The sequence below is a fragment of the Xiphias gladius genome, chromosome 1 (assembly GCF_016859285.1).
Source record: "Xiphias gladius isolate SHS-SW01 ecotype Sanya breed wild chromosome 1, ASM1685928v1, whole genome shotgun sequence".
Classification (NCBI taxonomy): domain Eukaryota; kingdom Metazoa; phylum Chordata; class Actinopteri; order Istiophoriformes; family Xiphiidae; genus Xiphias; species Xiphias gladius.
In genome coordinates this window covers 21,375,484-21,392,095 of record NC_053400.1, presented here as the reverse complement: position 1 = coordinate 21,392,095, position 16,612 = coordinate 21,375,484, and the positions used below count along the sequence as shown (strand labels likewise).

The following is a 16,612-nucleotide window of genomic DNA, read 5'->3' as shown; positions in this document are numbered from 1 at the left end:
GTAGTACTGTTGCAGGGCAGACAAGTGACAAACTATAGTAACTGTATAGTAATTGTATTTTCTCCACTATAAATGAGTGGCGAAAACATAACAAATGCAAATGTTTCCATACATAGAAGGAGGGGTCTTTGAATAGTTTGGTGAGCATGAAAATGATGTGAATCATATGCCATGGCCTTCGCAGTCACCAGATCTCAACCCAACTGAACACCTATAGGAGATTTTGGTCCAACGTGTTAGACAGTGCTCTCCACCACCTCCATCAAGACACCAAATGAGGAAATGTCTTTTGGAAGAATGGCTTGTATCCCTCCAGTAGAGATCAGGAGACTTGTAGAATCAATGCAAAGGCCCAGTGAAGCTGTTCTGGCGACACGTGGTGGTCCAACACCTTACTAAGACCCGCCTGTACCTTACTGTACATCGTATAAGAAATACCGTGGCTTGTAGACACCCAGTTCATTCAGTAACCTGTGTGTGTGACAGTTCAGGAGTAGGGACATTTTACGTTTATCTGCTTTTTGCGACATCCGACATCCAAGGATAAACAGAGACATCACTTGAAAAACCATCCTTTCAATATGTCAGCGCGTTCGTTGATTTGGGAAGAGAGTCCAGGAGACGACTTATTTCTCAGTTTAACAATTTATTAAAAACCAGAGGATCAAATTGAACATGTACATGGATCTTTTCTATTCAGAAAACCACAGTCTGCAAGCAGTTCACTGTAGCCAACTTCTGTCTGTCTTAACGTTTCAACGGGTTTTATTATGGGAATGTACATCTATCTGATTGGTCAAAAAAGTTGGAGAGGCACCGTGGTTTAGGCTTAGCGCTCCCTTGGTTGGTGGATAGGTTGGTCCCTCCTTTCTGCCACAGGCTTCCACCAGTCACGAGAGACAGCGAAAACAAGCCCCGCCTCTTTGTTTACTTCCTGGTTCTGACCCTCGTGACTAACTGAGCTGTTTCTTCCCAATGGGCAGGGATGCTGTCCTGCCACCTGCGTTCAAGGCAGCTCTGTGCTTGTGCACATATCAGTATAATCTTAAGTGTTTTATCTTCTGTGAGGGAGTGTGGGATGTAAACTGTGAACAAAGCATTCTTTCTTTTACAGGTCAGTACTATCACTGTGTTAAGTCTTCACACAGTGGAGCTAATATTTAAAACCCTCTCATTGCATGTAACAGACTACTCTTATAATATGAACTTCACGATGTGCAACAAACAGTATAAAAATAGTTAGTGATTACATTCTTAAAACTTACGATGGGCAAAAAGCATATATCTTTGGCGGGCTCCTAGTATTTGCCTGATTAATAAAACAGCTAGATCTTACAAATCCCTCCTTTTACACCTTTTAAGGTGTAAACCAACACCCAGTGGCAGTTCTCAACTACGATACCTATTCTGACCTTAAGCCCCAGGTACATCATCCGTTTTGACCTGGAGTCTACTCATAAGTAGAGTCTGTTAAACTACACCGTCAGCCTCACTTTCCTCCTCCTTCTCAGTAGGAGCCCAACCTGGCATCCAACTAACGTCTTCCCTGACTCTTCGGCTTCCTTCTCTTCATCTGACTCCACTCCAAAGTCTAGGGGCATTTGGTAAGGGGGAGGATTTGCTTTTTTCGTTAAGGCAGTAGTAATTACGTGATTTATGGTCAGCCCCTATGGCAAACAGTCTCTGATCCGCGTCCTGGGGGTCAGTTAAAGTTAGCAAGAGTTTATTACAGGTGGTGCTAGATGAGCATTCAGAACTGGCTTTCTCAATTACTATCAATCTTTGTTTTAAGCCTAGGTTATCATTTCCTTGCATCTCATAGCCATAATCAGCCCCTGTGGTCCATAGGGCTTGGGACCACAGGCCACACATCCTGCCTGGTTGAGTGTTCCGATATACCATACATATGTACTTGTCCGACCAAGTAATTTTGGAAGCCCATGATTTATCCCCACAGTTGCCACCCACTGAGGCACAGAAATCTACTTCTACAGTGGCACTATGTCCCTTAGAGAATGTTATTTTAGTAGTTGGATATATGCTCCAGTCCTGGGGTGATCCCACTAGCGTGGAGCCTTTACCCATCCAACCTCTGCCAAAGGATTTTATTGCATGTTTTGGTCTGGGATTTATTGGAGGGGTTGTAGGGGGCGTGATTTTACCATTAATTTGGTCAGTCCTTTTGGGGCTATAAGTCCCAAACCACAAGATGGGGAGTACTATAATCAGTGACATCACTACAAGGAAACATTAAGTTCCCCTTACGCCACCAAGGCCAGGCTGTCTAAATGGATGCCACGGACGTCCTCGGGATTCTGACATGTTGTGACAGGGTGTGTAATTTGAATCAAAAGTGACCCGTTTCTTTTGGTCCATATCAGTTTCAGCCAAATCAGTCCTAACCTCCGATAATGTGCGTGAGGGTGGTGGGGCAGGTACACAATGTGTCAGGTGGTGCAAATTGGCTCCAGCTTTACCTTTTACCTGGACGGCGTGAGAGGTAACCTCCGTTACCTTATAGGGTCCTGTCCAACTGGGTTCAAGCCACTTCCTTTTGTGGACTTTCACCCATACCCAGCCCCCTACCTGTACAGCTGGAGTCTCGGTAAGAGTTGCTTCAAGCTCGGCGAGCTGCACCTGTTTAGACAAAACTCGAGTCAAATTAGTCAGGGCATTCATGTATTCATTACAGCTCACCTGCCAAACATCCAGAGAGGGCATATGACCTTCCTCCCTGGGTGGTCCGGGCATAGGTTTGCCTGTCAGCAACTCATGAGGTATCAAATGTGTCTTTGTACCTGGTGAGGTTCTCACTGACATGAGTGTGAGGGGTAGCGCATCCACCCAAGTCGGTTTCGTGCCATAGCAGATTTTTGGCATTTTTCGTTTCAGGGTTTGATTTGCCCTTTCCACTAAGCCCTTGGATACTCCTCCAAAACGGTGAGTTATGCCTAAGGCCTTTTCTACTTCACCTAACTCTTTGTTACTGAAGTGAGACCCATTGTCTGGGCGTATGCTCCTTGGAACTCCATATATGGGTATGAGCTCATTCCTAAACCATTTCACCACTGTTCTTGCTGACTTGTTCCTACAGGGAATAACCTCTACCCATTTGGTAAACCTATCTACCATCACCAGCCGGTAGCCTTGTGTTCTGTTTTCAACCCCCATGTCTGTAAAATCAATTGTAATGTCCTGGAATGCAGCTTCGGGCACTGGGAATCTTACCATCGTACGCTTGCCTGGGATTGTGTTCATTGCAGGTGTGACAGTCAGTAACAGTTGTCCATGTGTGGGTACCACCAGTTTGTTTCAATGTTTCGTGGTGTCCTTTTCTTGTTTTCATGTGCAGGGCCATGTGCCTGCTTTAGAAGCAGGTGGCAGAGTTTAGCAGGTGCAACCAGCCTTCCGTCATGTGACCTCCACAATCCCTCCTTTTGCGTTGCTCCCCTTTTTCTCCCTTCACTTTGTTCATAAACTCCTGCTTGTTCTTGCATTTGACTGATGTCTGTCTCCGTCAACACAGGTATTTGCGCTTCTGTTGCAGCCATCTGCCTTGGTGTGTATCCACCAGCTTTCTTCGCTGCAGAATCAGCGGCATCATTCCCTTCTACTACACTGGTGTTTATTTTTTGGCGTCCCTTGCACTTCATTACTGCCACAGCTGCTGGTCGGTTCACTGCTTGCACTAACTTTTCCAGTGGTGCTCGATGTTTTACTGGAGTGTTGGCAGTCGTTAGGAAGTTTCTCCTAACCCATTGCGGGCCTTCAACATGGACTGCTCCATGTCCATATCCCGAGTCAGTGTAGATATTCACCCTTTTTCCTTCAGCCAGCTCTAGTACTTTTGTTCGGGCAATTATTTCAGCTAGCTGGGCTGAGGCAGGTTGGGTTTATGATCCCCTGATCTCTGGTGGCATGTTTTCTAGTGTTGGGGTCAGCCTGCAGATCCGCTCTGAGTTTTACATCTTTCTCTGCTCTTTCTGCACAATTATGTGCTTGGCTGTATCCAATCCTCTTGCCATGTTAACTCTTTCTGTGTGGAAAGAGATGTGGGGCTGTAGTAGGATGTCTGACATTTGGGTCTTTCTGGCTGTTGAAAAGGTTAACGGACTTGATCCTAGGAAGGCCACTACTTCATGGTCAGTGTTTACTTTTAGTTCATGACACATTACTATGTGGTTCGTCTTTGTGATTGCTTTTGCCAGCTTCTTTCGTGAGGATGAAGGCTCCTTCACCGGCCTGTGTCCAGAAGAGGGTGGCAGTCAGATTGTGACTTCCAACCTCAACCACCATGTCTCTTAGAGGTTGGGTGAGGTCCACATAGCCCGGGACGTGATTCCTGCTGTACCCTAGCAGGCCCAAAAATGCAAGCATCTGTTGAACGATGGCAGGTTTCTGGTTCGAGTGAATGGAGGCTTTCTGTGATGCCGACAGCGTGTGTCCAGCATGAGAGATTTCTCGACCCAAAAAACACAACAATTCTCCTGCAGACCTGAACCTCCTCCCTCGAGCAGATTCAGTAGGGAATGTGTAGCCGTGAGGCAAGCTTCAGCCGCGGGAGCCGCCAGGAGGATGTCATCGACATATTGAAGGACAATAACATCCGATTGGAGGGACAGAAGTGTCAGATGTCCTTTGAGGACATGGTTGAATAACCCAGGGCTGTCTCTGTACTCCTGTGGCAGTTCAGTGTATGTGTATGTTTGTCCCATATAGGTGAATCCAAAATACTCACGTGACTCGAGATCCAGTGGTAGACAGAAAAAAAGCATTGGCTAAATCGACCACTGTAAAAAATTGATGTTCAGGGCCAATGTTCTGTAGCGCTAGATATGGGTCTGGAACTGGAAGTGCCTCAGACACCGTTGCATCATTAACTGGTCTGAAGTCTTGCACCATTCGCCAGCCTTTCCCTTCTTCTTTGGTCACAGGAGGCATGGGTGTGTTCCACGTAGGCTCGTAGGGGATAATAACTCTAGCATTCAGTAGGCCCTGGATCGTGTCTGCAATGCCTTCATGTTGTTCTTGTTTGAGGCGGTATTTTGACCTCCATACTGGACCTTGCCCAGGTTTGAGGGTGATGTGTATGGGCGGTGTGTTGACCAGACCCACATCCTGCGGGGAGGTAGACCATATTTTGGCAGGGACGTCGTCCAATAGCCTGGGAGTGTCGAGGTGGTGTGTTTTCAGTCTGTGGTGATACAGGGGAAGGTCTTTATCCTCAAATATGACGAGTTCTTCCAATGGCACAGAGATGAACCACATGTCCCCTTCCTTGGCTTTCCATACCCGGGGAGCTGCAGTACTCAACCAAGTAAGGGTGAGTGCTGTTTTTACCATGGGTCTTGCCTCATAATTGCTCCCTACCGCAAGGCTGACATGGGGACTGGAGTCTGAACCCAAGGCATACCACTCTTCCTGGCCTGAATTTAATTCACAACAGGCTGCTACAACCTCCTTTTCCTGCAAACATAGAGGAGCTGCTGGAGGTTGCTTTTTCATTTTTACCTCTCCTCTCTGCCTGGTCATAGAGCAGAGTCCCGGTAAAAAAAAGTAAAGGGTACAGTGTAGTTCATCACAAGGGGCTTTGTATGGGTGTAAGGTCTGGAGCCAGGATTTCCATTTAATGCATTGATGCTGGATGTGAGGTGTCTTAGGTCCGTTTGAGAGGAGCTTCATCCAATACAATACACATGAGTGCTTGTTGGCTCGGGGGCCATGTACAACATCTTCATGTATGGTCTATGGGAGGTTGAGGTGTGTGAGTGTGTCTGTTGTAAGGGGATTGGTCCCCATCCGCCTCCACATTCATTCTTCCCAGCATTCCTCTCCTCTCTCTCCCCCCAAGAGAAGGAGCAGTCAGGGCAGCAGCAAGGAGACAGAAACTGGAAATGTGTGGCCTCTGGGCTTTCACAGCCACAGAAGTGAAAACAGTGAAAGCAAGAAACAGCAAGAGAGAGGATGAGGATGAAATGGGCTTGATGATGCATGAATAGTGTCTGCAGTGTACCAGTGTGTCTCATTATCACAGGCCACCATCAATATCACAGGCCACCATGGCGTCTTGTCTGCCCGGACAGTCCTGTCTGCAGTTCCCCGTGCCCCCCCCAGTCCCCCTGGGGGGAGATAAGAGAGTCTAGGTCCTTTCCTTCCTCTTGAGTGGCCTCCTCTTCCTCCCCTCTGGTGATACTGGTTCTGTAGTGGTCGCGCCGGACCTCTAGTAGCGGGACAGTATGAGGCCCAGTGACCCGGTTGTCCACAGTTGTAGCAGACATCAGTCCAGGCACCACCTCGTTGTCCTCTTCCTCTTCTGCTGTTTCCCCATTGTAGCACTTTTTGTGGCTGGGGGTAATGATTGGCATAGTACGTTGGTGGGTCTAGTGGGGGCATCTGGGCAACCACAGCCTCCTTTACAGCTCTCTCCAGTTCATGTTTCCAGCTGTCATCAGGTGGTATGGGAGTGGCAACCACTTGTTTGGCCTTGGCTTTTGCCTTTTTAGTCTCATCATCTCTCTGTGCCACTTGTTGGCGCAGTAGTCTTTCGTTGAGTAATTTCAGCTCGTCTTCCTCTTGATCTTTTTGAGCCCCATGACGGCGGTGGTGGTGTTCCAAAATGTTCTACCCACATTTTTTTGCGAGACCAACAACGTCAGTGAGGGCCTTCTGGACCTCTTCCGGCAGGCCTTCAATGCACTGCATTCTCCACAAGGCTTGAGTAGCATCACTGGAGTCATGTCTGGCCCCTGTGTGCCTAGCCTGCAGGTTTGCAGATCTCTTCAAATACTCCATCATTTCTTCATCACCCTTCATTTTGATGCCACTCACACTATAGACAATTCTCTCATTGGGATATTCTCTGCAAATCCCATAAATTGTTCCGGAAGGAGTTGAGGGGCGTCACATCTCGAGTCATTGATTCCACCCCTGCATCCTTCAAAAGTTTTTTTGCTGCATCTTTTCCCTATAATATTTCCAGCAGGGCTCTCATGTCACCGAGGGATTCTCCCATTGTCTGACCTTCAAGTGTCGATATCCACTCTGCGGCACCACAAGCCAGCGGGGGTAGTTGAGACATAAGTCCTTCCATATCTCAGTGGGCAAAGGGAACATAGGCTGGAGTTCCTTTATTTGCTACTGGCAGGGGGAATTGGTGGGAAATGGGCGGGTCCTTGGCAGGATGATTTTCAAAGGCAATGACGCCTGTGTTGGTAACAGATGTCCTTTGAACTCCCCCTTAATGGTCCCTGTCACTTCATGGTTAGTTTTAGTCCATTGGTCGGAGTCGGGATGCAGGAGCAAATTGTCCTGCCCATCCTCCTTCCCTTCTGAGTCGTCATCTGACAGATCTTCCAGGCATATCTTCCACTGTCGTATTTAGTCTGCCATTCATTTGGCTGACAAGGGGGTGTCATGTTGCCGGGGTTGCCTCGTGATGATGAGAGACTTCTTTCTGACCCCGATCATGAGACTGCACCCATACCCGGCTCTTGACTTCTACTTTGGCTCATAGTTGGCTCTGCCACATCACATCTCAGGTCTTCCATTTGTTGAATGGAATGCTGTGAGAGTTTTGTTACGGTCTGAATAACTTCAGCCACATCCTCCTGGAAAGCCTGGTTTTCCTCATCCTTGGGCCTTTTCCACATCCAACTCTCCTCCCTTTATCTTTTTTACAGGTGCTTTAACAGGGGCCTGTGTTTTCTTTGCTGGTAGAGAATGGTATGGAGGGGTTGCCTCCGGGAGCACGGGATAGAGTTGGGCCGGCTTGGTGAGGCCTGCTTTTGCAATTGATGCTGCTGGGGGTGCTATGGGGACGGCAGGCTGTCCTGTTACTGCTGGCCCTCCTTCCTTCCGGTCCTTGTTTGACCTGTGTTATATTTTTCTGGCTGCTGTTATTAACCCAAAAATGGCTGCCGTGATCACTTCACAGTCCCTCATTTTCTTTATTCGGCTGCGTGTCGGGCCCCAGTTATGTTTTCCCGCTTTTTCCCCAATCTACATAGGCCTCTCTATGAGCGGCAGCTGCCATGGTTATAATACATATAATTGTTTGGGGAGTAGGCAGCCCCCCTTCCGGGTCACCGGTGAGGAGACCCTGTTTTTCCCACTTTTCCCATAACTTTATTGCTCCTTTTCTAGCTTGACTTTTCTCTTTCTCCGGTGCCTTCCCTTCCATTTCTTTCATTACCGAGTTCTTTAACTGCCCTATATTTGTCATATTTTCCATCTTATTTCTCTCTCGTCTTTTCTTGCACTTGTACTATCCCACATTTGTTGCATGCATTTTTTTTTAAAAACAACTCTGCGAAATACATATCAACTCAACACTGCAGATAACAATACACCGTTTAATCCTTTCCAGCCCTACAGGCTACAAAATTACTCTCCTATCATACTGTACTCCGGCATTTTCAACAGTCCTGTTTCTCGGGAATTTCTAGGATTCTCTTTATGTCTACTTCTAACACTGCTTTTATTTTGACACTCACTTTTCAGGAGTTACAGATTACACAGTGAAGCCCTCTACACGTCTGTATGGCGGTACTGACTACCTCTCATCTGTGAAAGCCTTTCATGTGATGTGTGCCTTATCATGCCCGACCTGCAGCAGTAGTAAGCTCAGTCCTGCAGCTTGAGCACTTAATGATTTACTTTCAAATTACCCAGAACAAACTTTGTAGAACTGTGTTAGGACAGCAGACTCTATATATCTGTGATGACCGTACTCGTTTCTTTTATCATTAACTCTGCTCAGGCATTTACGAGGCCCTATTTATGCTACAAATTCCGATTCGCACAGATTAGATCTGTGATCTTAAACCACGAGTCAAGACTCTTGCAATCTTTTTATTTCCCTATTTCTCTCAGTTTATGGCCGCGAGTAGCAGTCTCTCTTATCTGATTTCTTATTCTCCTATTCCACTTGTTATCATTATTATTCTGTTTTAATTTAGATTCTCTGTTTATGTTTTGATACACAACTTTAATTATTACTTTTTGTACTTTTGAATTTCTACGCCATGAGTATTCTTACCTCCTCTCCACTGTCTGAAATTGAGTAATGTCCAATGCACGGAACTTTGGTCTTTAACTGCAGGCTCCTGCTTACCTTTTCTTTGAGCGCTCTCGTGAGTGGTAAGGGGTCCGGAGACTCAGGCCCGGTCTTCAGTCGCGGACTCAGTCGAATCCTCCTCTTTCACCAAGTCACGTCGGGGTCACCAGTTTTGTCGGCGCGTTCGTTGATTTGGGAAGAGAGTCCAGGAGACGACTTATTTCTCAGTTAAACAATTTATTAAAAACCAGAGAATAAAACTGAACATGTACATGGGTCTTTTCTACTCAGAAAACCGCGGTCTGCAAGCAGTTCACTGTAGCTAACTTCTGTCTTGAAGTTACACCGGGTTTTATTATGGGAATGTGCATCTATCTGATTGGTCAAAGACGTTGGGGCGGCGCCGTGGTTTAGGCTTAGCGCTCCCTTGGTTGGTGGATAAGGTTGGTCCCTCCTTTTCTGCCACAGGCTTCCACCAGTCGCGAGAGACAGCGAAAACAAGCCCCGCCTCTTTGTTTACTTCCTGGTTCTGACCCTCGTGACTAACTGAGCTGTTTCTTCCCAACGGGCGGGGATGCTGTCCTGCCACCTGCGTTCAAGGCCGCTCTGTGTTGCGCGCATATCAGTAAACTCTTAAGTGTTTTATCTTCTGTGAGGGAGTGTGGGATGTAAACTGTGAACAATGCATTCTTTCTTTTACAGGTCAGTACTATCACTGTGTTAACTCTTCGCACCGTGGAGCTAATATTTAAAACCCTCTCATTGCATGTAACAGACTACTCTTATAATATGAACTTCACTTTAACGATTTGCAACAAAGCGTATAAAAATAGTGAATGATTAGATTCTTAAAACTCACGATGTGCAAACAGCATATATCTTTGGCGTGCTCCCTAATATTTGCATGATTAATAAAACAGCTAGATCTGACAATTACCATCGCCTCTTTAACTTGTTTTGCTAGCGTTAACTTCCCAGATCGTGTGTTTGGAAAAATAAAAAAGGACATTCTGTCTTTCTGTGGCTGCCGTTTTCAGTAGTAGTGTTTTAGGTTTGGTCTCGTAAGCTCCTGGGGTTCAAACATTAGCTCCAGTGTTGCCAGATTTGACTGGTTAAAAGTTGTTTATACATTTTTTTTTTCATTCAGGATAGGGGTTTAACATGAGCTTAAATATCAGAAAGTAAAATGAAATTATTATTTTTCTAATCTTTTGGCGAATGTTTCATTAAACGTTAAAAATCTTCACTAAACTTTTCAAGGAACAGGAAGTGACGTTTAACGTAAACTTTGCCATGGATTAAGTAAATTGGGCCGTGGGCTAAAAAAAATTTAGGCCTGTTTTTTAGACTTTTTTTTTTTTTTTAACAATTTTTGAAAATTAGAAATACCTGTTTGCTATGTACGTACTGAGGACTATCAATGAATTACTTTGATACTTCGGAAAACTTGAAAATGTGATGAATCTGAGGCAAATTCTGGTGTCATAGGGAGCGTCTACTTTTCTATGATGCCTAAGCGGGATAATGGACCTTTGCTTGCGATGGACATGGGAGATAACGATATTCTCAGAAGGCGTAAATCGCAGTTAAATCTAAAAATATACGTGTCGTGTCTTCGTGCTCAGATTTGAGGGAGCGGTGACTGACTGTTGACACACACTGCGGCGATCGTGCCTTTAAGGGTTTGGAAGTAGTCTACCCGCCGCAGCTGTTGATGGTGTCGACAACCGGGCCAGACTACGATAACTAACTGCCTGTTGTCTTTATAACACCTGCATGCACCCGACCCTTTCACCCCACCCAGTATCTTTGCCTCACTCCCTTGCTAACCGCACAAAGCTTGCCAACCGCAATGGGAGGCAAACCGTTTCTTCGAAGTGCAACATTTCCGACAGTTTTCGACAGCATTTGAATACAGCAGAGCCGTTTGAGCGCGAAAACCGCAGGCGGCGCTGACCAGAGCCCAACAGTGTCCACCGTTTTTGTTTTTTTTCGAGGGAAAAAAAAAAAGGTTGAAAAAATTAAAATAGATAAGGATAGCAGGCTAGCTGAAGAGATAATACACTTAATATATAGTGCTATACCTACGAGCGGAAACTAAAAAAAACAACTTTTTTGTTAAGAGATAGGACTGTGGCTATGTTTAGGAATAAGTCTGCCTGGTTTTCAAGTAGTGTGCCACAGGCGTGTCACAACTTTTGGAGTAAGTATTACAGGGGGCAAGGTTTATAGATTCATTCAAGCTATATAAACAAATAATGTTAAATGTGACGTATTTGTTAATTGTGCTCGTTAGTGGGTAATAGCTATTGAGACGATATTAGCCCCATTTATATCACATTTGGTACATGAGTTTCTGAGGCCTCTACATCAGCAATATCAGTCATGACCTGACAATAGAAAGACATGCAGTGTAATACCCGAGGCCAGTGTACATAAATGTTTTTTTTTCTTTTCATCTGCATTAGTGCAATATCTGTGCAGAAAAGTAATCTTAACCAATAGTAAATTTCCTCAAGCAAATTGGGATATCGATTATATAATAGTGTATAATATGATATATTGTAGTATACTGCAGTGAAGTACATTATAATAAAAGACCAATAAATTAATAAATTATTACACTGATTAAAAATAGATCAATATTTATAATAGACATGTTTGTATTACTGTACATATCTATAACATAAATCTGAATTCTAAAAAGTAAATAAAAGTATATGCACATATACGATATGTATATATAATGTTAAAAGAAAACAAAAAACAATTGAAATAATACATCAGGTGTTTATGGCAATTTATCACATGACACAAACAAAAAAATATGCAATTTAAATTTCTATTTGTTTCGATTCGGTCAAAAAGTTTAATAAACACCTCGGTTTTAAAAAGTTTTAATTTTCTGATAAGTATTTCATGCATGAGGCTTTACAGGTTAAGAGATTCTGCCACTAACATTATGTTAGTTTAACACTATAACTAAACCAAGATTTCTAGATATATCTTTAAAAGGAGAATAAAGTTGGACATACATTGGCACTTGCACACACACTTTGCTCTGGTAGTTTGAGCTGGCTTTTTGGTCATAACATATTTTTCTTGCAGTACTGGAGGATGGGACCGTTGCTGGTTGGAGGACTGCGGATTATCTTTTCAGTGAGGATGCTACATGCCCAGACACTCTGAGGTGAAGAGCAGGATGAAAAAAACAAAAAGCTGCACTTTTATCATTCAGCAAAAGACATTTGTCTATAATCCCTTTAAAGATATAACCTTAGTTTTGTTTTTCAGGATATTTGAGAGCAAAGATTACCTCTGGAACAAGGTGACGGTTTTTCAGAGCTTGTTTCTGTCTGCCTGTGAGAAGCGCCAGAGTGTAAAGTCTGTGCACATCGGTCACTATGTGCTGCCTCCGGCCTCAGTTCAGGATGGTGAGGACTACTTTATGTTCATTAATTCGTTGTAAACAAGGCTGGATTACCAACTGTGCAAAGTGGGAGACTGCCCAGGGGTCCAGGACCCTGAGATGTCCCGAATTACTTTCTGGCGATGTCATTTGAGTAACTGCAAATGGATTCGAAATTTGCGACACTGAAGTAGAATATGACGTATAACACGTCATCCATCCTCCATCTTGTGGCCCGGGTCTTGTTGAGGTACTCAGTCTCAAAATCTGAGTATTAAGACTGTTAATGTTTTAGTTTATATTGAGTTGGTTTGTTGTTAAGTTGTGTTTTACAAATTGCTTTAACTTTTCCTGTGTGTCAAGTTATTAACACTCAGAGAACCTCAGGCAGTGTAGTATTATTCCATCACAGAAATGTAAGTGAGGCGGCAACAGACAGTTATTTTCCTTATCAACACATTGACATGAGTTATTTTCTTTAATAATCGATTGATTGCTCAGTGTGTAAGATGTCAGAAAATGATGAAATGTACTCATCATTATTCCATGAAACCCAAGTTAACTTACTGAAATAGCTTACTATCACAGAGAAACTAGCAAATCTTCAGCTTTTTGTTTAAAAAAAGACTTCAACAGTTAATCAATCATTAATATTGTTTCCTTTTCAGCTCCAGAATAATGGTTGGTTTCTGTTTGCCTTAGTAAATAATGAAACTGCTATGTACAGTGGGGATCAAAAGTTACCCCACAACAAATTTTTGCCCTGGGGCCCCTTAGGAGGTTCATTTAGCCATGATTGTAAACTTTACTCAATCAGTAGTTCCCAACTTTGGGGCCAGGACCCACAATTATGTCCCGGGACAAGAGATCTCTGCTACAAAAAACATTTTTTCAGAATTTATCATTAGTCTTTGCTTTTTTTCAGACCTGCTAAACACAGGGTAGTTTTACCTCATCAGGCCTCTAAAAAGTATTCACAGGGACCAGTCAGAGACAAAATCAGATTGTGATGAAGGGTTGTGAATAGTTGTTGCCTCACTTTGAAGGGTCAAGCCGAAAACACTAGGAACCACTCTAATGAACGATTCATTTCAAAGAAAACCAATTTTGTGAATTATGACTCATGCGGTGTTCCTCTGGTTGTAATTTCAGAAGTGAGAAATGTGGTTGGGAGGTTGATTTGGGAGTGTGAAGATCAGCAGCCAGTTGCACAGGTAAGTACAACAGGCAACTTCAGAGGCAAATCGCTGATCACCTCAGTTGGACTGGGTTCTGTTTTACAGGGTTCCCAGAAGAATTTTAGTTCCCCGACAGAAGATGAGTACAGTGAAGGAGAAGTCAGCAGAGGCTAGTATGTTAAGTCTCCACTTTAAATGTGCAGATCTTACTAAATTGTAAACTGTCCAGTAAACTAATTAAGTCCCTGTTGCTCTTTTTGCAGTTGTGAACCATCTGACACAGACTCATCAGAAAGTGAAGCCTGTCTGTGTGGGTATTTGCAGGAGTATCCAGTTAGTAACATGCTTACAGGTGAAGCATTTATCACAATTTACAGTTTGTTCTTTTGAGAAAATGTTTGAGTTGTTTCTAATAAGATAATAGATAACTGACCTCTGTTGAAGGTCTGGTGCAGTCAGTATTTAGATTATGAGGCAATCGCCAACGTCTGTTGGCGGAAGTTTTTTTGCATGTGCTAACATCACGCTTTTTGTTTTGTTTTTTTCTTTTTTCTCTTGACTTATTCACTCAAGGGTATGTCAGCATGGACAACCTGCAGCAATATTCAGGTGATCTGTGTGATTTCCATCCCAGGTGTTTCCGATGCTCCAACTCTGAGAAAAAGGCATGTTAAAGAGGAACGAGTAGTTGTTGTGCTCCTCTCGGTTGCAAGCTGTAGATAATGTACTGGCAGATGAGTTATTCAGTTTGTTTATTATGTTTGCATTGCCTTCCTGCACTCGTATTTGCAGCGTAGATGTATACACTGACGTAAAATAAATCAGTGTGACATGGCTAGTTCTGATCTCATTTTGTATTTTAGTCCAAACAATTTCGTTGTATCTGCTAATTGTTTCATCCCTTTAACGCAGTCTCTAATTTCTCATGTTGCCCAATTAAATTCTCTGAAAAAGGCAAATGGTACAAATGGGTCAATGTTTGTCCTCTATGTGATCTGTCTCACAGTGTGTGCAACGCTGTTCAGTTTCTGGTATGACAGCAGAGTGAGGACAGACTTGCTCCCAGTCAAAATTGATTCGTTGACCCTAACAGGCATGGACGCATTATGAGTCAATGGGACCCTGGGCACAGACATATAAAAGGCCCCCCACCCCTCCTGCACAGGAGCAAAGCCCCCCAACTGAGAGAGACACAAATTGAGTCTGTGTGGTTGTTTTATGTCTTTTTGTGAGTGTTTGCTGTCTTCCATTTGTAGTCATTTTGTCCTTTTGTAGTTCTTTTGTGGGTTTTTTTTGTGTTCTTTTGTCTTTTTCGTCTCGTCATAGTTGTTTTTTAAAATGTTAACAGACACTCCAAACAGAGGCTCCGGACCATGGGCCCTGTGACCTGGACCTATGCCTATCAGGCCTGTGTAGTAATCCATCCACGAAAAAAAGATGCCACAGGAACTCCTGTGCTCGGCTAACATGCTTTAACTTAATCTGTAGCCATACCTTACTATACAAGACTTAGCTACATGTAAGGAATGCAGCACTAAGGTGTTCAGTGCAGTTGTGCTTCATGTCCTATGTAGTTCGGAATCACCAGTGTGCAGTCGTATAGTGGTAACTGCGGGCAAGTTCACAGAATAAACAAAAACATCAACCAACAGTATTTTCATTTAGTGCACTTCTAATGAGGTTTGTCCAGATCAAATCTGTTATATATCTCTAATTGATTTTCCTTCTCAAATCTGTTCCAATCGTACAAGCTGGGCAACAAGAAACGTGCGTTACATTTATTTTGTGTTGTACAAACAAATGCAATTTCATTACAAAATGTGAAATGTTTGTTTCAACAAAACAAAGTTTTCTCTGACGCCATCAAAAGATGGAAACCTTGGAAATTAGAACAGTATATTATTGTCATATCTAACTTCAGTCACATTATCAATCGTAATGCTAATGCTGTATATCTCATACAAAAACACAAGAAGCACTTTATTCATTCACTTTCAGCCAGTGGTGGAGGAAGTATCCAGATCCTTAGATGAAGGTACTAATACCTCACTGTAAAAATACTCCATTACAAGTCAAAGTCCTGCACTGAAAAGTATGTAAGTATCATCAGGGAAAATGTAGTTAAAGTATTTAAAGTAAAAGTACTCAATACAGGAAAAAAATGTCTTTGAATGTGTTTTCATTAGATTATTATTACTGGTGTACAAATGTGTAAGCAACATTTTACTGTTGTAGTTGAGATGCAGCTAATTTTTAACTATTTTATATAAGGCTGCAAGTAATGATTATTTTCCCAATTAATCAAATGGCGGGAAATGCCATCACAATTATAACTTCAATCTATTTTTATATCCTATTGGGTAGTTTAATCAATAATAGTGCATCTTAATTTATGAGCATTTCGTGTTTTTTTTAATTTAAAACAATCTTAATTTGTGAAGAGGCTAGTAACTAAAGCTGTTAGATAAATTTAGGAGAGTATAAACAAGTATAATATATCCCTCTGAAATGTAGAGAAGTATGGATTCATTATGGATTAATCTGCTGCTTATTTTCCCTGATCTCGAAAATATCAGAAAAAAGGGCATCACGATTACCGAGGACCCAAAGGGACCCCTTCAGATGTCTTGTTTTGTTCAGTCCAAACCTCGAGAGGATGCAGTTTGCTGCCATGTAAGACGAGGAAAAGAGGCAAACTGTCACGTCTGAGAAGCTGCAACCGTGAAGTGTTTGGATGCGTGAAAAGCGATTTAAGTGATTGACCAAACAGTCGCTAACTATTTTTTGATAACTGACTTAGCTGACTAATCGATTAAGCTCACATTGTATACACTGTTAGGTATTTTTTATTTATTTATTTATTTATTTTACAAGCTCTTCGTGTGTTTTGCGTGTAAAAATCTTAATTTGTAAAGTAAATTGAATGTAGTAAAAAAAGTATAAATAAGCGGAAAATGCAAATACACACGT

The 16,612-nt window shown here is 43.0% G+C and overlaps 1 protein-coding gene across 4 annotated transcripts; it reads left to right on the top strand.

Annotated features, from left to right (window-relative positions):
• The first annotated feature begins 928 nt into the window (after nucleotides 1–928).
• On the top strand, nucleotides 929–14,814 carry terb2 (telomere repeat binding bouquet formation protein 2). 4 transcript variants are annotated; one of them, XM_040130560.1, is made up of 7 exons: nucleotides 929–1,114; nucleotides 12,164–12,245; nucleotides 12,350–12,489; nucleotides 13,617–13,678; nucleotides 13,748–13,815; nucleotides 13,906–13,994; nucleotides 14,226–14,814. In XM_040130560.1, exons 1-7 carry the CDS (start codon nucleotides 976–978, stop codon nucleotides 14,363–14,365), a joined length of 720 nt encoding a protein of 239 aa, XP_039986494.1. In that variant the 5' UTR covers nucleotides 929–975; the 3' UTR covers nucleotides 14,366–14,814. The 4 variants fall into 4 exon arrangements, with proteins under 4 accessions (XP_039986494.1, XP_039986503.1, XP_039986511.1 ...); XM_040130569.1 differs by having other exon boundaries at nucleotides 935–1,114; nucleotides 14,216–14,814; XM_040130577.1 differs by lacking the exon at nucleotides 929–1,114 and adding an exon at nucleotides 10,876–11,258.
• The last annotated feature ends 1,798 nt before the right edge of the window (nucleotides 14,815–16,612 follow it).

Bases quoted from the DNA above. Each gene is read 5' to 3' on its own strand.
- terb2 (XM_040130560.1), top strand. From the start codon at position 976: ATGGGCAGGGATGCTGTCCTGCCACCTGCGTTCAAGGCAGCTCTGTGC. The intron at 1,115-12,163 runs GTCAGTACTATC...TTTTTCTTGCAG, and splicing joins AAGCATTCTTTCTTTTACAG to TACTGGAGGATGGGACCGTT. The intron at 12,490-13,616 runs GTGAGGACTACT...TTGTAATTTCAG, and splicing joins TCCGGCCTCAGTTCAGGATG to AAGTGAGAAATGTGGTTGGG.